The sequence below is a fragment of the Corvus cornix genome, chromosome 21 (genome assembly GCF_000738735.6).
Source record: "Corvus cornix cornix isolate S_Up_H32 chromosome 21, ASM73873v5, whole genome shotgun sequence".
In the NCBI taxonomy this organism is placed as follows: Eukaryota; Metazoa; Chordata; class Aves; order Passeriformes; family Corvidae; genus Corvus; species Corvus cornix.
The window spans coordinates 2,912,334-2,933,072 of record NC_046350.1 but is presented as its reverse complement, the minus strand read 5'-3'; the positions used below and the strand labels follow the sequence as shown (position 1 = coordinate 2,933,072).

The 20,739-nt window shown below is 46.8% G+C and overlaps 1 protein-coding gene across 2 annotated transcripts; it reads right to left on the bottom strand.

Moving 5' to 3' along the window:
• Positions 1–1,526: 1,526 nt before the first annotated feature.
• Positions 1,527–20,713, bottom strand: DNAJC11 (DnaJ heat shock protein family (Hsp40) member C11). Of its 2 annotated transcripts, XM_039563910.1 has the most exons (16): positions 20,607–20,713; positions 17,207–17,336; positions 15,095–15,168; positions 13,804–13,905; positions 9,630–9,758; positions 8,932–9,054; positions 7,968–8,041; positions 6,787–6,976; positions 6,358–6,443; positions 5,816–5,932; positions 4,715–4,870; positions 4,493–4,562; positions 4,312–4,369; positions 3,539–3,681; positions 2,967–3,096; positions 1,527–2,347 (listed from the first exon to the last, which is right to left on the bottom strand). In XM_039563910.1, exons 1-16 carry the CDS (start codon positions 20,676–20,678, stop codon positions 2,322–2,324), a joined length of 1,680 nt encoding a protein of 559 aa, XP_039419844.1. In that variant the 5' UTR covers positions 20,679–20,713; the 3' UTR covers positions 1,527–2,321. The 2 variants fall into 2 exon arrangements, with proteins under 2 accessions (XP_039419844.1, XP_010404131.1); XM_010405829.4 differs by lacking the exons at positions 15,095–15,168; positions 20,607–20,713 and having other exon boundaries at positions 17,207–17,287.
• Between the last annotated feature and the right edge of the window lie 26 nt (positions 20,714–20,739).

Below are 20,739 nucleotides of genomic sequence, written 5' to 3'. Positions count from 1 at the left end.
ATGGTGCTGGAGCGCACAGTCCTGGCACCAGGTCCCTGCAGCCTCAGGGACAGCTGCAGAAACAGCCCTGGGGCAGCACTGCAACCCCTTGCAAGGACCGGAGATCTGGCTTGACCCAAACCAAGCCCTTGTGACCCCTCTGAGAGCTGTGCTGAAAGAGAGCTCCCTCCCTCCCTCGCTCCCCACCACCAGGCAGCATGGAGGACTCCAAACCACCCAAGGGCTGCCAGAGCCTTGGTGTCACCTTGCAGCTCCTGTATGTGCCACAATCCTGTAGGCACTGCTGCTCAGCCAGCTGCCATCAAAGCAGCAGCCTGAACACCTTGGCAAACTGAAAAGGTGGCTCAGCCTTTTGGAAGTGGCACTAGGTCACACTGGAAGCTAAGCTGGAAGCTCAGCTCTGCTTGCTTAGAGCTTCTGTTTTAATTCTGTTGGTAATTCTGAATTACAGAGTGATAAAGAGAAGTCCCAGGGGAGTAGTGGCTGTAAAATGGCAGCTGCTCACAGCAAGAATATGGTGGTGAAGGCTGTGGTTCTGCAGTGGGGCTGTTGTTAAGAGTCTTGGCAAAACTTGGCACTGACAAAAAACAAGGAAGAAAGGAGGAGGTGGGCTGGGGAGACCGACCGAGCATCTGGCTCTCAGGGATGCTCTTGTGGGAGTATTCTGCCATGTCCTAGTCTCTACAGGCTGGCTCCTCACTTCTGACCATACACCTCACACAGTGACATCAAAAAGGAACTGGAGGAGATTCAGATTTCTGCCCAGTCCCACAGAGAGTGCTGTTACGTTTGCAAAACCTGCAACCCTTGCTTTCCAGGGGTTTCATCTCAGGAGCGTCCTACAGATGCAAAGGGAATGGCAGCTGCTTTTCAGCTGAATATAATTTATTGCACATTTTACATTTAATTTCAGATCGACAGAATGCTGGCCCTAAGTGAAATTGAGCCCTGCACCAGGAACTGGTCACAACTGGAAAGTTTTGGTTTTAATAAAAACAAATGAACACCCCTTCATAATATGAACTTGTTTTTTAGAGGGGAGAGCATCTCTTTTGGAAACCTCATTCTCCTCTCAGGTGCAGTGACCTGAGCACAGAGAACCAAAGCTGCCCAGAACAGGGGCCAAGTCCACATCAGGAAAGGAGTTACAGCAGTTGTCAAAAGCAACTCTGCACTGCCAACACATGGGTGTTTTCCCCTCTGCTCTCACCCATGAGCAGCAAGGGCTGGTCTGGACTTAGCCAGAGCAAAACTATGACCAAGCCACGATGATTCCTTGTTTCTCTGTAAAAGCCTCAGTGATGCTGATGTACCCAGTGTGTAGCAGATTCTACAAGGTGCCGTTTCCAGCTGCTGTGTCACCAGGCCAGGACTGCCCTTCTGCTGGAAATCCCTGGCAGGGCTTCTAGGCAAGATAAAGTCAATGGATTTATGCCGTAACTGCTGCTTTTCAGAAAGGGCAGATGAGTGTTACATTTTCAGCTTTTTATCCATTTGGCCTCCCTCCTCACTTTGGTATGGTTTACTTTATGAACTACATTTATTCTTACTAGAAATAAATTAGATGTGAAGAGATAGTTGCAGCATCTGAATCAAATGAAATTAATTGCTGTCCTTCTCCCTCACTTGCTTTCCTCTTTTTCTGGAAATCCTTGACAATACATGGTTGTGGGTGGCAGAAAAATTAATAAAACTATGATACACTGTGTCCTTGTCTGGAAGAGCAGTGTTGGAAATGAGCAGCTGGATGGACTGGTGCTGAAGAGGTCCATGTTACTACAAAAGGCAAATTCATTCATACTTAAGCACATACTTTTCTTAACAAGTGCATTTCAAACACAGATTTGAGATTGAAACAATCACTGACCTCTCTCCAAAAGTATTTGCACAGGGGACTTCCAGGAGGTGGCCAGAGAACTGAAATTCCCCTCATGAGCAGGAGAAGGTGTGTTACCTACCCCAGGAAGTATGTGGAGAAGTGAGAACAGGTCTTCGTCCCTGCTGAGCGCCAGGAGGGAGGTGTGAGTGCACGAACGGGCCGTGGCCAGCTGGGAGCAGGATGCCCGCTCAGCCCCTCGGCAGAAAGCACTGTGCACTCAGAGTCACACTGCTTTATTGGGTACCGAGCCACAACTCAGATATTGCCTGGGAGCCGCCTAGAGCAGCAGGGTCTGTCCTTTTGTCCCTAACAGAACCGGCAGGACACCGCCTGCTATACAGACAGTAAAAATAAAAGTGTCTCTGTTCAAACTCGCAGCGTCCGGGGGAGGTTTTGCAGTTTCCGTTGACCCAGGTACCATGAGAGACACGTGTTCCCCGGATTAGCCATCGGCATCGATCCTGTGAGCTGTGGGGGAGAACAAGGAATGGACACGTGCTGGAGCCCACCATTGTACCACAGACAGGCAGGAACATTTCTGGCCACTAACGAGACACAACTCCAGTATTTGGAGACATTGCCTCCAATGCACTTCTGGAAGCTCTGTCAGTTGGATGTGCTGCTCACACTGGGCAGGGAGCTGGTCTAGGGCAAACAAAGGTCTGTGCCCTTGACAGGGGTGTCAGTAAAAGTTGTCACAAGCAGATACTGGTTTCACAGAGCTATTCCACCAGGGAAAATATTTTGGCAGGTAAGATAAATGGGGACAAGGAAGAAATCTGGCTCAGGCCTCCATACATTAAATTCAGTCCCCAGATCGCCACCCAGTGCTGTGAACTGCACAGAAGGATGCTGGCACCTGTGGGAAGTCTCTGCTTCCAGCCCCAGTTAGAGATACAGACTGGCTGGTACAAACAGCTGCAGAGTTGCTGCTGAGTTCTTTTGGGCCTTACTGCAGAAGCAAGTCATGGTCAGTCCATACCAGTAACCCCAGTTCTGAACCCCAGTTCTGTGTGCTTCACCACAGAGCTGAAGTAGTCCATTACTGGTTCCCCAAGGAAGATGCTGGGCAGCCTGTACTACTTACATTGCTTTGGTATCCTTAGGGCCTCATTGTCAGCTGACATCACTTGGTGCAGAACTCCTCGGAACTGATAAAGCACTTTCAAACTCTTCTCCTCACCCACACAGGGGTCGTAGAAGCCTGGAAGCCCAGCCTTGAACCAGAGAAGGACAGACTGAGCATTAGGGAATGGACTTTCACAGCTCTCCAGCTGGCCAAAAACATTTATTAGTGCCAAGACAAGGTGTCATAAAAAAAAAAAAAAAAGGAGTTTTGTTGCCAGCAAGGTGAGACACTGGGGAATCACCTCTGCAAGTTTTCAGTGCATAGAAGTAAACCAGGGGGTTGGGAAGTTCCTGGTGTACAGCCCCAAGGTCTGTAACACCCACTGTCCCACACTGCAGACACTGGCACTGGAAAAGCCCCGAGAAACAGAAGCTCCTGGAAGTTTGTAATACTTGGTATGTAAATGGCATCTGTGAATTGATCCAGAGCCACTGGAGAGATCCCCTGGCAGGACACCATATGGTTCAACCAAAATTCTGAGCCACACATTTGAGTCCCTGAATCTGGGCTTTGACAGAACAGCTACGTACCTTGGAGGCCTCTGTAAGGATGAGTTTAGAATCCTTCACCAAGCACTGCAGAGGCACAGTCACATCTATAACCTTCACCTTCTCATTCTTCCTGCTGTTGTCGTTAACAAACTTCCCATACCAGGCGTTCACTACAATCAGACCTGCATTTCCCAGGAAATCACAGCTGTGGTGGAAGGCTTCCACTGACAAAAAGACCATCCCAGCATTTTGTGTTGCTTTCAGTGAGACTTAATTCTCCTGGCCTGGACCCATGCTTCCCAACAAAGAACAACATTTTTAGCTGGGTGTTTGTTAGCAACCTTCAGCACTAGAATGGAGTGACAGGACTTCAGTGCCACACTGATGTGACAGTCCACGTGGATTTCAGTTCACTTTGGAACATTCTGTGGAAAATTGCTAGTAACCATCAGAGATCAGATTCCCAGTACAATCCAGGAGAAAACCATGTAAGGGAGCAATCAGTGAAAGCTGAACTTCAGACTACAACTTTTGCACCTATTTATACACACACCTCTCTCTAGTGGAGAGGTGAATCCAGACTGTTGCCTTCAGTCTGTTGATCCACTTCACACCATGTCCCAAGATAATATTCTGTGATCCCTCTTAAGCTCAGGTACCTGGAGCTGAGTCATAGTGGGGCTCCCCCACTACGTGTGCAGCAGCAACTACACTGCACTTCATCAGTAGTGGGAATGAAGAAACAACGTGTTTGCATTGTTTCTTCTTCTCTTCAAATTTATAGAACAAGTAAATGATACAATAATCTTTACCCATTCTGGCTTCCTCTGCTTCAATTATCCTTCGGACTGACTCCTGCATTAACCGGACCTGTCACAACACAAGTGGCAGAGGAGAAATCATGCAGGGTCAGACACCATGGCCAGAAGAGAATGGTCCAGAGTGAAAAGAGTTTTCTTTCACTAAGAGGACCGAGTTACAAGAAAGACTCACTGCAGCTTCAGCCTCCTGCTTCTTCTGTAGGATGTCGCTGGCTGTGCTCTCCCGCTGCTTCTCCAGCTCTCTGGCAGAAGGAAGACAACATCTCATCAGGAACACATGGCTGGGATTCAGGCAGAAACTGGCAGGGTCTGCTTACCCACCCCAATTACAACTGACCCACAACCTCACACAAATGAGCCTGAGTGAGACTTCCTCAGGAAAGTGCAAACTCACCTCTCCTTCTGTGCCCTGAGGTAGGGTTTGATGACCAGCCTGTGCATGGCAAAGTAGATAACGAGAGGTCCCACGGTGGCATAGAACACGGCGCTGGGAAGCAGCTGATCTGTTAGGTGGACAGGGAAGAAGTAGGTCTGGCTGGCCCTATTCAGCCTGCAACAAAGAAGAGCAGAGGGACGGTAAGAGGAAAAGCAGAGCGGGATGTGCTTGATGAAGCACATTTAGCAGCAGTGTGTGCTGCTGAACCAAGGGGAGATGAATGAGGAGCTCGAAAAGGTGAAAGCCCAACAAACTGAAAAAGCCAACGGTAGGAAAGGCAGCTGACACCAGCCAGAGCCAGACTTTGAAGCAGCAGCTTGTGATAGTACCTGACCATTCTAAAGTTCTTTTTTTAATCTTAGGAGAATTTGCTTGGTCATTAATTTCAACAGAAAAAGGGACAAATGCTTCTAGAGAAGGCCTGTGTTCATAACAATGGCATGGGCCTTCAGGGCAGGTGTACATGAATATTTTTCTGATGTTTATAACAATATTTATTTTAGAAAACATGAGTTTCCTTGGGCCTGAGTTCTTTAGGCCCTCCAGCAGTTTCACACCCTGCCTGTATTTGGCCCCAATCCAAGTGCACCACAGCACAGGGACACTTAATGAGCTCTGTCCCTCTGTGAACTGCACCTTATTAATGGTAAAATCATCTGCATTTGGTAATGGTAGTTCCCTAATTCAAGCATACACTTGTGTACAGCATAATACACATGGAATCCAGCTCTACTAATATTTTCAGAAATCTTCCATTCACTTACCAGAATGCTCCAAATCTCACTTTAAGCTGTATTCCAGAATATTCTGATGCCCCCACACACACACACACACACACTGAGGGGGCTCAGGCTGTGAGTCACACCTGTGGAAGGCACCCGCTGCTTACGGTGGGCTTACAGCTTGCCTTAGAGCTGAGGGCAGCTGCACCCCCTCCAAGTGATGTATCAATACACCTGTATTGCCCTGGGACTGGGACTTTCCCACCTGAATATTGGAAATAGAATCATGGAGGTTATGGTCAGCCTCTGTAATTAAGAGTTGTGATCTTGAACTGACTTGATTTTCAAGGAGACTCCTTGAGGAACACCAACGCTGACAGTGGCTCCTAAAACACTGTGTCTGGAAATCTTCCTCTCTGCTCCATACTCCACTATGGTCCCAAAGAAACCCGCCCTAGAATGACAGAACCAAGAACTGTTAAGACAGGGAAGACACTTGAATTTCTCTTGTAATTCCCAAACAAGTAAAGCATGGAAATGCATCTGACTGCAGCAGATGTTGGCCTCTGGAAGATTCACTGTGTATCTCCAAGGTGAGATTAGCCCTTCCAGCTTGCCAAGTAGTAAACAAGAACTTCTGGCTTTCTTGTTGGGAATGATACAGAGATATCATACACAAGTATTTTAAGTTCCACTTAACTCCAGAGGCACAAAGGGCCAAGCCTCCAAGACATTCACTTCAGCCTTTTAAAGGGTGAAAAGCAGATTCCCAAAAGCCACAGAAGCATTTGGTTTGTGTGGAACCTGGAGGCCTACAGCAGCAGGAGAGGTCAGAGTCCTCAGGCTGCGAGCAACGTGAATTCCCTCTTGAGCACTTACTTGAGAGAACCTTTCACTCGTGTTTGATCCTCATCCTGAAACTTATGCTGGTAACTGACCATCATGAAAGAATGGGGGATTCCCAGCTGAAACACAAGAGGGACAAACGTATGAAAATTGGCCACTGCTGAACTTTCCCCACAATTTCCTTTCTCACCCTTGAAGTAGCACAGAACACAGAGCAGTGCTTGCCACTTACAACCTCTGCTGTCCGTGTTGTCCGGACCTTACTCTAAGCTGACCCATGTCAGCTATGACAATGCCAAGAGCTGTGCTCTGCCAAACAGCTGGTTACCTACATTAGGTCTAACGTGGGATATACCAGCTGCTCCTTTAACCTCTAATCCCAAAGCAAAATACTGGTGGGACAGGAAGGTGAGGCCCCTGTCTCCCACAGGGCAGGATCACCGTCCCACCTGTGGCTCTCACCTGCATTGCCACAGTGAAGTGGCTGGTTTTGGTGTCCCGGACAATACTGGTGTTCATGGCTGACTGGATGCCCCACCGCCACTGCAAGTAGCCCATCGTGTTCTTGTCCAGGTTGCGGGCCAGAACTGTGGTGAGGCCGGGGCGGACTCCGCGGGATGAGAACTGCAGGGCACAGTTTGTGGTGATGAAACTAGACAAATGAGGAAAAACTTGTCAGTGAAAAAAAACACAGGCTCCCAGGTGGCCTCAAATTCCTTCTTGCCCAGGAACTTTGCTGCATGCCCAGAGACGGTCCTGCAAACAGCATGGTGCTTGAGGCTTTCAGGGAAAAATCAAAATTAACTTAGACTGCCCTGACCGCAGTGGCGCTCAGGAGAGCAGGCTGTGCCCTGGTTTATTGTCTGCACACAGCGCTGCCCAGGCAGCCGTTTGCATCCAGCCTTCCCCTTCCTGCCCTGTGCAGGTAACATCCTGGTCTCTGAAGAAGAACACACTGGGCTATTGGCACAGAGCAACCCTGCTATTTAATAATCCTTGGGCATCAGCTCTAAAAGCCAGCGCTAAAGCACTCTTCGGGGAACAAGAACCCTGTACAAGCTCTAAGGAATGGTATATTTACTGAATTCAAAAATATAAACAGAGGGAACCTACATGAGCTCCTGTGATGCTCTGACACGTGGCTCCAATCACAGCCCTTACCTTGTATTCTCCTTTGCAACCTGAGACCTCTATTCATTTGTAAACAGACATGACACTAGTTGCAAATTTGACATTATTTCTGTAAAATATGACACATCATCTCCTGTTTTCTGTCAGAAACTCCCTCTCACACATGGAAGCATCAAAAGAGCTCCCCATTTTTTGTTCTGCTCCCAGCGCAAACAGCTGTTGCTCTGATTGGAAATCCTGCCTCAAGTACCACGATTAATGAGAAGATCAAGTACAAATCTTAGGATGTGGAACACAGACCTTCCTTAAACTGGAAATATGGAAAGGGAGAGCACCAACACCCAGAAATAATGCAAGTATTTTGACAATATAAGTATGACCTTAAGTCTAAAGCGAAAATACCTTATTTTGTAGGACAGAAAACAAATCCAAAATTAATGTGGAAGAGAATTCAAGTCATTTAGTTCCTTATTGTGGAATATTAACCACTAGGCCATTTCTCTAATATTTACCATCTTGGTGTAAGATTACGAAATATCTTCAGCCCAAAGAGAGGTCCGTGAAGGTCTCCAGCTCCAAACTCCAACTGTTGGAATGCACAATGCCAGAGTGTTAGAAGAAAACATCCTTTACAACTGTGACAAAGTATGTCACAAGCATCATTTTCATCACAGCTGTTTTACACGCCTGGTAACATGGCAACATTTACCACCTCTTTCAGCACTCTCCCTTTTCTGCAGCTTTGCATTCAGAAGAAAAGGTGTCTTGCTGAGTTGGAGCTCATGGGTAAAACAAAGCCACTTCTGTAAGCTACAGGTGACTGCTGTTGGCACCTGATTTGGTCACTCTGGGAAACGTGGAGAAAACTCTTCCCTCACAAAATCCTGACACAAATCAAAAGCCTCCAGTCTGTGAATCTCAAATGAGAAGAAGACTCCTCCTGAGCTGAGGAAGCAGGCTAGCAGGAGCTTGTGTGCAAGAAGGAAGGCGCAGACAGCTTCCAGCTATACCAGTGACACCACAAGCATCTCAAACACAGCCCAGCTTTCAGGTGCAACATGGGACCTTCCAGCTGCTCAGACCATATCTGCTGGGGGGGTCAAATTATTTTCCCCATAACTTCCTACCATGCAAGCAAAGCAGTTTTGGAAGCAAAGGCCAACTACTGCACTGCCCTAAAGTGCCTGCTCACAGCACTGTGCCTTCAGATGGAGAAATTAGAAAGACTAGAGACATCAGGTAACAATTCTGTCTGCACAAGTGAAGTCCAAATTGCATGGCCAAATGGAGGGGGGAGAAAAATAAGAAAAAACAAGGTTTGGTCTTCCCTTTGTCTCATATTCCTTTAAGAATTCCTTTTTCTACACTTTATAGAACATGAGAGATGAACCACAGCTGAAGTCTCCCCCTGCCCCCCCCAAATAGAACACTGGGTAATAGATTGAATATAACGTTGTATAACAGGTGTACTCTTACCTCTCCCCATCCCTTGGCAGATGTCACTCGTCTCAGTGCAAGATTAATTGATCCCCCTCCATTCCCATTCTGGGTGGAAAGGTTACCAGACAGTATTGCTGTATCTGTGGAAGTCAGGGGTGCCTGAAAAATGAATATATTGTTACTAGTAACTCTGATCCCAATTCACGCATTTAGTGCATGTTCTGCAAAGACATAATCACCACTGAAAAGTGTAAATGGTTTTGTAGTCAAACATCAAGCATGGCAAAAAGTCAGATAATTCTTACTGTACCAGACACTTGTGACACCTGTAATGTACCACCTTTAAGTCCTGACCTTGAGCTGTAAACCCTTCTCATCTCTCTAGCAGACTAAATTCTCTGAAACAGGAAATGCTTCCCATTCTTTTCCTTATGCACATCCTCAAGACTGGGTGCCATTTGCTTTCATCCACTGAACACACCCCTTTCAGTGAGAACTGGGCACTGAGCATCCCCATTGGCAGGAGGGCAGGACCACTGCAGCCCACAGACCAGTCACCCGAACACTACAGAGCCAACCCAGCACTTGGCTGGCTCCAAGCTGCCTCCTCCCACCCGTGCTGGCCACCACGTCCCCCCCAAATCCTGTTGAGAACCCCTGAGCAGCGTGTTCTGTGTTCCGTGGTGCCTCATTCGCTCACGCCCTGCTCACACGGCATCATCTGCCCTCCTCACCTCGATGGACTGGGATATGTGCATTTTGTTTATCTCAATCTGGGGAAAGTTGCTCCCAGGCACATCTTCATACTCCTCGTCGTAACGATCAAACAGGTCAGTGGCATCTATTCCCACACTAATTGTTCCCTGAGGGATGACAAGTGAAACAGGCATTTAGCATTAGCAAACATCTGGCGTACACAGGATGAGTGGCTGAACCATTCCTGGCATGATTACATTTTTGTGCAGTTTTCCATTGTCCTGCAATTACTTTTACCACTCTAAAATGCATTTCCTAATGCACAAGGCAAAAGTGAATGATGAAAATATTTCAAAACAGCAATATAAATTATCAAACAGACTGGAGAAAAGGCAGTTTTTCAGCACAAACTCCACTTGCAATCCCGGGAGGTCATTTTTCTGTTGTGACACATTACAGAAGCAGGTAGAACACCTTTACACAGCAGGTTTCTTCTTTCCCCACAACTGACTGTGCCCTGTCAGTATTTGAAAGTTGAAATAATATATTCTAGAAATTGATTTTCTTCAATGGAACTTAGTCAGAAAACCTCTACAGACTTCTTACGAGTTACCTAAACCAACTTAGGACTGAACTGTATCATTCACTTGCAATTGACCTTGTTAGTCAAATATTTTGATTTCTTTTTCTAGTTTATGTTTAGTGATCAGAAGGAAAGCTTGACAAAGACATACTTTTAGCAAGTGGTAAACATTTCCTTTCTCAGACCATAGAAAAACTTATTCCTATGGAAAACTAGGCCACAGCTCAATAGTCTGGCTACCTGCTGCTGTGCTCCCTCAGACTAACTGCAGGAGTGTGTTTCTTTGAAAAGAGCACAATTAGATCCTTGTCTGGGTCATATAACTTCAAGATGCTTTGGAAACCTTCCCTGCGGACCCATTTGACAGCATCCCAGCTCCTATAAAACGTACGGATTGCAATAAAAACCCCCCCTCTGTGTGCAAGCACAGACTGAACTCTGAGCAGTTTGTGTATGGAAACTATATAGCTGGGTAGGTACAAACCCCACTCACACTGAGGCCAAGCACAGATGGAATAAATCCTTATTTCAGTCTGAAAGAGCGTTTTTCCTTGATCGCTCCTCTCTAATCAAATGCTGGACCATAAATAAAGGAAGAATTGCAGAGTCTGGCAGGACTTGAACCTACTCTCTGCCTGGGCTCCCAGGCTATCTATTTGCTGCAGAGATTCCTAACCTCTTCTCAGTGTTTATTTTCTGATTACTTATGAAGCAAAAATTGGATAAATATTTTAAAACTGAAAGGTGTGGTTATTTCCAGTAGAACCCTGGAACAGGGGCTGTGGCCCAGCTGTTTACTAACCACCCTTGGCAGATGGTGAATTTCAGAGCAATTGCACTCATTGTTCTGAGTGGTGACACCAACAACCAGCTCCTGCCCTTTCAGGAACTATCTGCAAAGTCACCTTCAAGGGACTCCAGACTCTACAGCTTCTCCAGTTTCAGCCCTCTCCTATGCCATGCTGTTCCTTGAAACGAGGCCAAAAGAAGAGGGAAGCAATGGAAAACCTCTAACCACCCTGGAAGGGTGCAGTCCTGTACTAGCAAACACCCACTGGAGACCATCTTGCTGTACTTGGCTTACTGGTGCCACAATGCTGCACCCTTTGGAAAGATGCACCAAGATGCACACACATTCCTGAAATTCACTGCACCTCGTATCTCTAAAACACACTCAAAATATTACGATTTTCTTTTTCACACATATGAATTGTACAGCAAATATCCCTCCCAAGGAAAAAGGAAACCACCTGAACCTCTCCATGAAAATCCACAAGATCTGTTCAGAGAGAAGGAGCATCTTGCCGTTCCCTCCCCGGCTCCCCAGCAGACCTCCTACTCCTCTGCCTTTCCCTCAGGTGAGAGGTGGACCCTGGGCAGACCCTCCACCTCCTGCCAAGCAGGTGAAGTCACCCTCGGAGGTCTGTGGATCCTGGCAAGGAAACTGGTTCAGGCGCAAGCACAGGAAAAGCAGCAGATGGTAAAGTTAAAAATATTCCCAGAGAACGAGAGCACCCCTATGCCACCGGATAATGGAGGGGACTGCTGCTGCTCCCAGCTCCCATCAGCCACCTGCTCCGACCATGGGAAAGGAAGAGCACAGGAGAGAGCTGTAATGCCTGCTCAAAGTCAGCGGTGCCTGCACTGTGCTGCAGAGCAGCAGCTCGGCAGGGCAGGAAGCAGGAGTGGCACTACAGACCCATCGGAGCTGGGATCAGCTTTTAAAGTCACCTTTATTTGCCACCCTGCCAATAGGAAACAGACTTCACTGATGGAATTCGCAGATGTGCCAGAGGATATATACTTCCTCCTTACTTTTTTCTTAGCGATTTACCTTCAACCAACCTGGAAGTTGTGCCATGCTTTGCCTTGAGGGACCTGCATTCCTTAGATATTGGCCTTCCACAGCAGGAAAATAACTGGATTTAATTTCTCCTAACAGGAAGTTGTTCTTCTTAAACCTAGTAACGAACTTTTCAACCCTTCTGCACGTCTTTGAAAGGAAAAACAAAGCTCTAAAAGCAAATAGGAGACTCAATTTCAACCCTCCAAATTGCCTACATCTGGTTATTGCTCAACATTTCTGGTTAAAATGCTTTATTTTTGTGGAACTGTTTTATAGAACCAACAAAATGTTGGAAATTTTAAAATAACTTGCGCTCGTGTATGAAATGATCACAGCTGCGCTCCCCAATTCCACGGGAACACTGCCTGGAGAGGCATTTCCATCGGCTGCCAGCCGGCAATTGCTGTAAACACCCAGATGGCTAATTTTATCCCAGGACACAGGCTGAGGCTCACAGTGCAGCTCGCAGCCACGGCGAGGCGCCCAGGGAAAATGTCACATTCCTGAAGCAGGGAGCAGCAGAGTGGGAGATAACTGTGCCCCTCTCCGAGAGCATCTCTCTGACTCCACTCACCCGCACCTCCAGCAGGGATAGTTTGCCTGGCTCGTGGCACCCAGAAATCCCTTCCTGCCTGGAATAAAGCTGTCAATAGATACTCACACAACACTTTATGCTTGTTTATCCTTCCAGTACAAACCAGTTCTTAGTGTCTATGCCCTACCCACAGCCTGGGGATCTGTACAGTCCACTTGCTTTGCTAAGAGCAGTGCAAATCCAAAGGCAGTGCCAAGGTAAATGCCTCAAAATATTACAGCTCTGCTTAGATGGATGCTTTCCTTAGGATCCAGTCCTAAGCACCACTGCAATCCCACATCTGTCCACTCAGAGGACACTGTGATTTTACACTAACATATGAATTCATTCAGTTAATTGATGCAGCTCTCGGTAACGTTAGTCGCTGCATAAGAACCAAGATTTTTGTAATTCAACAAGCTTTGAAACTTCAGTCAGGGACCATCCTGACAAAGCCCAGGTTTGCCTCACACACTCATTAAGCCAAGAGCCAGCAAAGCCACCATGAATCTGAGCTATGGATACGCTGGCCAATCGCCACGTCCATCTTTCCCTGCCATCCCAATGGTATTCCTGAGCACCTCTGACCAGCCAAGGTTAGCTGTGAGGTGAGTCACTCGGGGTCAGAGTCTGCTGCTCAAACAGACCAAGATGGGAACAGCAGCTGGGATGATTCTCATCCTGAGGGCACGATCACGCTTTCCAAAAACAGGCACTAACCGTGACACTGGCAGGACCCCAGTCCTGTTCAGGTTGACTTTGCTCACAGTGCTGCTGCCCAGCTGGCTCAGGGCTGCCTCAGATTTGTTGCTAGTTTCATTTGAATAGCTCCCTGCATTGTTGTGACACTGCAGCAGTGCCAAAGGGAAAAACTGTCAGGTAACTGCAGTGAGTTACATTTTATTTAGAAAACTTGGAAAGAAATCATAAATATTTCAGCGTTAGGTCTATTTTCTGAAAATTGCTGAAAAAGGTATTATGTCCCAACATGTTTCTCTAAGAAAAGAAGACCATTCAGTAGGGGATTGTTCAAAGAGTGAGCTGTTCTCCCTATATTATGCAGAGAAACTGCAAAGACAGAAAGTCATGCAGCAAGTATAGACACATGAGGGGCTCTTCCCTACAGGCCCTCACCTAGGCTCCGCACACCCTGCACACTGGTGATAATTACAGATCCACTCTTGAGACCAGGATTAAGTCTTTGCTTACCTTTGGATTAGTTCGCTGCTGCAGTCTCCTCTCTTCCCTCTCTCTCTGCAAACGCTCAAATTCTTCCCTGATTTCAGCTGCAGTTCTCTTTCGTTCCACAACCTGCTCAAAAAGAAATGAAAACCAAACGATTACCAGGCAGAGGCTGCTCAGGGCATTGTGGTGCTGGAGGGTCAGAGGCCCATGGATGCAGGATGCACTACCACGCTGCCCTGGCTGCTGAAACCACCCTGCACAAATTTCAATAGGCAGAGTTTGGAACAAAGCACCCGGGCCAGATTAAAGGGCAGGCATGAGAGAAAACCCCATGCCTTGTGAGAAGGGAAAATGGTTTTGTTATTTCTATTCCCTTGACAAAACCAGGGCAAAGATCTTTCCAAGCAAAACTACAAGACACTGCAGTGCAGCTGTTACCCTCAGCGATCCATTAACTGCTCTACCAAGTGTGGACACAAAAATGAAAATGACTGAAAGTCTCCAGCCTGAGGTAAACTGATTCAATGAGAGTTGTGTGATTGTAGGCTATGCTGGTTCACAGCTGCTTACCTGACAAGGCTCAGGGAATTTTTTACACAGGCCCAGTTTTGGAATGGATAGAAGGAGTATTTGATTTGGCTTTTCAAAATAAGATCAAGTCTGCCAAAAGCAGTTCAAAAACATCTGTTACATCCTGGATCTGCTCCACATTTCTAGCAACTGACTCCAAGTTTGACCTTGGTGCTGACCTGACCCAATACCATAGGATTCTGCTTCAAGCAGCACAGTGCAATCAACTAGGGCTGGCAGAGGCCAGCAAGGGACTCAAGAGCTGGACAGACATGAATGGAGAAGTTCTGTTCCAAAGCCCATAAAACCCAACCAAAACTAAACCAAACCAAAACCACAAAAAACCCCACCCCAACAAGCCCAGGAAGAAAAAGTAATTTCAAACTCAGAAACTAGTTGATGCTGAAAAAAACAAGTTTCAGATGAAAAAGATGGGATTAGATGGACAATAATGACACATTTGTCTCAGATAAAGATGTTGCCTGTCATGGTAATATCCTACCAGGGAACTCTGAATGTCAGGTTTATTGTTCTCTTGTCAAGTGCAAAACCAAAAGGTTCTTTGAAAATCCATCATGGTGTTTCAGCAGGGACAGAGAGAGACAGAAATAACTAACCAAGAATGCCTTCAAACCAACAGGCATTTATTACCAGCCAGGTGTCAGTGTAGCTGATAGAACAACAATGGCAGATAAAGGTGGGCTTAGTCAAAGCCACTGGCCATAACGTGCTCAATTTCTCTCACCTCCCAGCCTTCCATCTCCAGTCCTCTCCTCCCATATATGTCATAGATGGCTCTGGTCTGTGGATCACTAAGCACTGTAAATTGAAACCAAAAGAGAGGAGAGAACTCAGTTTTTGGTCTTCTCCTCTGATTTCGGACCAAAACACTCATGATACTTGGAATTCAAGCACAGATCCTGGAAACATCTTGTTCTACAGTTGCACATTAACCCCTTTGAGGCTTCCACATGCTTTATTGAGAGGACATACTGACTTTTCCCCCCAACAAATCCAATTTTTTTCTTCTTCTTTTTCTGAAACAAGAAAGTGGAAAGAACACAAGAGACATGCAGCCTAAGTGAATGTGTAGGGGGGTTTCTAACACCGCTTTCTTTGACTGAAGGTGACGCAAGCCCTCTAACAACCATGCAGATTATGAGTAATTTGGCCAGAGCAGTCCCTGGGCCCTACCTGGAAATGGCACCCACCTCTGTCTGGCTTTCAAAGCTCTATGGTGCTTCCTTTGATCTTCCTCACCATCCATGTCCACTGATCCTTTCCCACCTAGTTCCCCACACGTGGTACATGCCAAGCACCAACAGAGCAATTTCCACGAGGCAGTTCACACCTTGCCAAACATTAACTAAGAGATAATGGCAAAGGTGTGTGTAGAATCTGAACCTCCCAAAACCTCACCCAATGCAATGGACAACACAAAACACAACAGGAGACTGCAGAACAGTTACTTTAGAAAAAGAGTGGGCACAGAATTAGGAAGAATCTTTAAAGGGTAAGGCATATTTAAATGCATAAGTTCCTATAACACACCTTTCTGTAAGAAAAAAATAAATCAAAAAATCACTATTTCCTCTTCCAGGGTTTCAAGACCAGGTTTATCATTATCATGTATTTCTTGTGGCTGTGGGGAAACTGATGTGTCCCCAGGGAGCTAGGGGAGTACAGTAAGGCAAAAAGAGGCTTATACTGGTAATTAAGTTTTGGTCTGAACTAGTGGAATATTATTGGACTTGCTAAATGTCACAGGCAGACACTGCTTTTTATGAATTCTGATAAAATGAATCTTTTGTCATGTGGTATTAAGAGATGGAAGAGGAGAAACAGAAAATAGGCAGGAGGTAGAATGGCTCATTTCCAAGATGTCAAAATTTTTGCTTGTAACATACTACACTCACATTTGGTACTAAACCCAATTTCCATGTTCATTGCAAGGCAGAGCCAAGAGGAGCCAGAAAATTCAAAGGGAAGCTGCTGCCTCTAATGTAAGGCCACTCACCACACTAAAATGAAATTACTGAAGCACTGTGAGTTTTTGTTCCCCACATCATCAAGGTCAGACCTTCCCTGCTCTCCCAGCAAAAGCTTCCACATGTCCTAACACCTAACCTAGGGACAACAGGAAAGACTCCACACATGCTCAAGTCCAACTGGAAGGAACAAATGCTTATCAGTCAAAACTAGGGGAGTAAAAAATATTCACTCATATTTGATGTTGAATGGGGGAATATTTATTCATAATTTTGCTTTAGTTTGTCTTTAGGCTCCAGGACTGGGTGCACCAGGTTTGTAACATGGATGACTCCTATCAGCTTCTAATCCACCTGCACTCCAGGTGCAACTTGCACACCAGGATTTAAGTAAATTTCAGTTTAATTCAGTGTATTTGAAAAGGGCTTTGGCACAAGAATAAACTCTAACTGCTATGAATCAGTTGTCCTTTCAGTCTGAGCATACAGAAGAACTTGCTGGAAATGGAGACCACAGCCAGGTGACAGGGAACAGAACCCAGGGATGCAGCAGTTCATCAGTACAATATGAAACTGCCTCTCTGTTTGAAGCTTTTCAGTCTTTATTCTCCTATGGAAGAGGTCTTCAGAAGTAAGGGAAGTGATAAGAAGATCATTTACAACATGCAGGAGGTAAGACAGACACTCCACATCTCATTCCCTGCAGTATTTATATGGCATTTCTCCTCTGACTTATGGGACAGAAGCAGGAAACAGCATTGATAAGTACCAGAAAATTTAATTATTACTCTGTAATAATAAATAGCTTCAAAAAGCATGAAGACACAGCTCTCCCAGAAACCCCCTGCAAAGTTCAGCCTCCCCCTGACCTTCATACGCTTGGTGGACAAGGTTGAAGAGCCGCTCAGCCTGGGTTTTGAGCTCGGGGTCGCGGTGCTTGTCGGGGTGGTACAGCATGCACAGCCGGCGGTACGCAGCCTTCAGCTCCTCCTGGGAGGCCTGTAAAAACCACCAAAAATGAACTCAAGGACAGCCAATGCCCCTTCCAAAAGGCCACTCTCAAGATCAGCCCTGAAAGGAAAGTCTGTCAGCTGTTTTGGCCCAAAATCAAGAATGGACTATTGCTTCATTACATAAGTTAATAAAATATTCAGTAAACACACCAGGATTGTCCACACTATCTGTAGTGCAACAAGGGACCTCAACAGCTCATCAGTGTATACCCAGGTATGAAAAACTGTGTAAAAACCCCACCACCCAAGCAACCCATGTTCAGATGTTAGTTGTATTATGCAACTACTATCCCCTCCAAATCAGAAGAGCAAGAAAAAGCAGAGTTGCATCAGATAAAAATACATAAATCCAGAGATGTACAACAAATTCTACACATATTTCAATCTTAAACCTCAAGGAGACACCTTAGCTATTCAAAAGCACTGACTTTCCACAGCTGTAAAGGTAAGAAATGTAAACCCATGGTTCTACACTCATCCCAGCACCTGCCTTGTGCTCCCCAGTACCCCTTTCTGCTCCCCAGGAGGGTCTGTATTGTGCTGCAAGGGAGGAAGCTGCATCATCTGCCCACAAAGCCACAGACAGATAACCATGAGAACAGAGTGCCACCAAATGCATCAAGAACGAACCCGCCTTGTCCTTTACTGCAACCACTCTGGGACCTCAGATGGCACCTGGCCTCGTTCCAAGGACATGGATGGCTCTCTCAGAATCAATACAGAAAAACCCCTGGTCCTTCCATTATCATCTCCCAGCAATGTTATTTTTGGACTCTTACCAGAGTCCTGGTAATCTCCCCTCTCTCACCTCACCCTGCTACGTCCCTTGCATTGCAGGTCCTGCCCATTCCTTGGCGATTGCTTAACCTACTTTTTAGAAGTACAGTTGCTAAAATCAACCAGAGCTTCCCCCAGGCAGAGCTTGAAAGAGCCCAACCATCCAGTTCCCAAACTGTCTGGGCAGGAACCAGTTCCTGGGTACAGGAAGCCATTCCTGGAAGAACACCCAGAGTAAAAGAACCAAAACCTGATGGTCCAGGCTGTCGTCCCCAGGGGCTGCCACAGTCAGGACCCAGTGCAGTCAGTGAGGGGGGCACTCAGACAGGAGTGGATTTACAGACACAAATTCCATTTACTCTTGACACCCTTCAGGAAGCAAAGCTGCCACAGGTTCCTAGCTTTCACTGGGGAAATAAAGGTCCTAAAAGGTAATTTCTTAAAGTAGTATCTTTTTTACCACTTGTGGCAAGGAGGGTTTCCATCACAGAAACACACTCACTTCTGTCTCAATGCCAGGAATCCTTTTGGATTTGAGGACAGATCAGAATGTTTTTTCTGCATGTTTGTACTGTTTCATGTTAATGTTTTGAAATGATACAGCAAAAGGGGAGCTGCCAAATTTGCTGGTCCCAAGACAGTAAGGACAGCTACAATTAGCTTTTTTCTTTCTACTACCTTGTGCTTTCTTTGATATCAAATTTAAACTTGACTGGGAAGACAGGGGAACATACAGGCCCAAAATGGCATTTTAAAATCAAATTAATGATAAATGGTTTAATGTGCTATTGATTATGTAATAGAAATGAGCAGGTTCGTTTTTCATAAATGCCATGTTCAATAAAATGTTAGATTGGGCATTTCATCATCACTGAGTAGTTTGGGTCATTGGTTCAATATTCCATGAGCAACAGTCTCTCTGAAACCGCTAAAGAAACCCTGACATCATTTTTAGACTGCCAGGAAATGCAGTCACAAAAATTGTATGTAAGTTACATTTTTATTATCAAAACCCTAGTCAATATTAAAAGGCCTCCCATCTCCCTACTTGAGGTTTAAATGGCCTCATTTAAGGTCTCAAACACAGCACCACCTTTTTAGCAGACTAACATCTCTAAAAGATGAACCATTCACACACACACAGAGGCAATTCCTGCTCACAGGATCCTGCCTCCATGAGGTCACTACAGTTCCAAGCTCAGCTGTCACATCACCCTGTGCTCAGTACCCAGACATGCTGTTCACCGCATCCACTACAGGACAGTATTGCTGAAGATAATTAGCAAGGGGCAATTAACAAAGCACACACTCCTCTCTGTTGGAATTACTCCCTTGCAGACCCCTTTAACTCAGTTTCCAGCTCCCCGCTGCACAAAACCCGAATGTCCTGCTCTGGAAGCCTGGCTAAGTTAACCATTAAACTTTCCCCAGCAGTCACAACCCTTGCGCGGTTCCCACCTCACCGTTTTAACCTCTGCACGCTGCTGACGTTTTGGAGGGGAATTACGAAAGCTCCCAAGGAATGTACAAGCATGGCCCCGTCGGCTTTGAACCAGATGTGGGCTCGAGTCGCACAGAATTTTTTTATAAGTAGCTCAGCATCAGGGAGTTCTGCAAACAGCGTGGCCATCACAGGCTGTTCCTTCAGGAATGCAGCAGATTCCCACATATGAGACACAGGAGACTGGCCCCGTAGCTCAGGGACTGACAGCAGTCCCAAAGGGAACTCTTCCAAGCTATCAGACTGAATCGCTTCCAAATCTGGATCTCCCATTGCACGCAGTGGTGGTTCAGTACGAGCCTCGTCCAACTACAGCGGCCACACCCAGGCTGGCGGGCTTGATGAGCTGTCTATACATATATACACACATGCACATATATATAACAGATCGATATTGCTGCTGCACTTGCTGAAACAAACTACAGCACAGTTCCTACATCCAGATCTTTGGGGATCTGCCTAATAATTACTATAAAAAAAGCAGTTGCCTCCCATTAAGTTCCAAACTGTGCCGGTGTAACAAACCTGCACCAATTAATAGCCATCTATTCTTAAAAGTGAAATCAAGGACTCTCGACCCTCCTTTCTTTGGCGGGAAAGATGTTTTGCAAAACAGTAGGTGTTTCCAAATTGGAAACGTTCGGGAAGTCTCCACAGCCGTGCCCGAGCCCGCGACCGAGGGGACGCGGGTGTGCCCCGCGTGCGCGGAGTTGCATCAGGAGCGCCTCGGGAGAGCCCAAACCGCCACAATTCTGAACAAACCACGCATTTCTCCGTCCCAGCCGCCGCTCACCCGGCGCACTCAACCGGGAGCCCGCGGCCTGGCCCGAGCTCTCCCGCCCCGCCGTCGGCAGCAGCAGCAGCCCGGCCCGGGCGGAGAACACGCCGCAGGGGCGCCGCTCCCGCCGCGGCGAGCACGAGGGTCTCGTCCCGCCCCGCCCCGCGCGGCCCCAGCCCCGCGCGGCCCCGCGGCCGCACCTCGCGGCGCACGTTCAGCAGCCCGTAGTAGTCCTCGTTGTCCGGCGCCTCCTCGCCCAAGGCCGCCGCCATCGTCCCGACCTCTCACCCCGCGCCGCGCGCTGCGGCGCCAACCTGCCGGCCCGGCGGTCCG

Coding starts and splice junctions, on each gene's coding strand:
- DNAJC11 (XM_039563910.1), bottom strand. CDS start 20,678: ATGGCGGCGGCCTTGGGCGAGGAGGCGCCGGACAACGAGGACTACTAC. Junction 9,055..9,629: donor ACATATCCCAGTCCATCGAG/GTGAGGAGGGCA, acceptor TTCATTTTTCAG/GCACCCCTGACTTCCACAGA. Junction 3,682..4,311: donor AGCAGAGGAAGCCAGAATGG/GTAAAGATTATT, acceptor TGGGAAATGCAG/GTCTGATTGTAGTGAACGCC.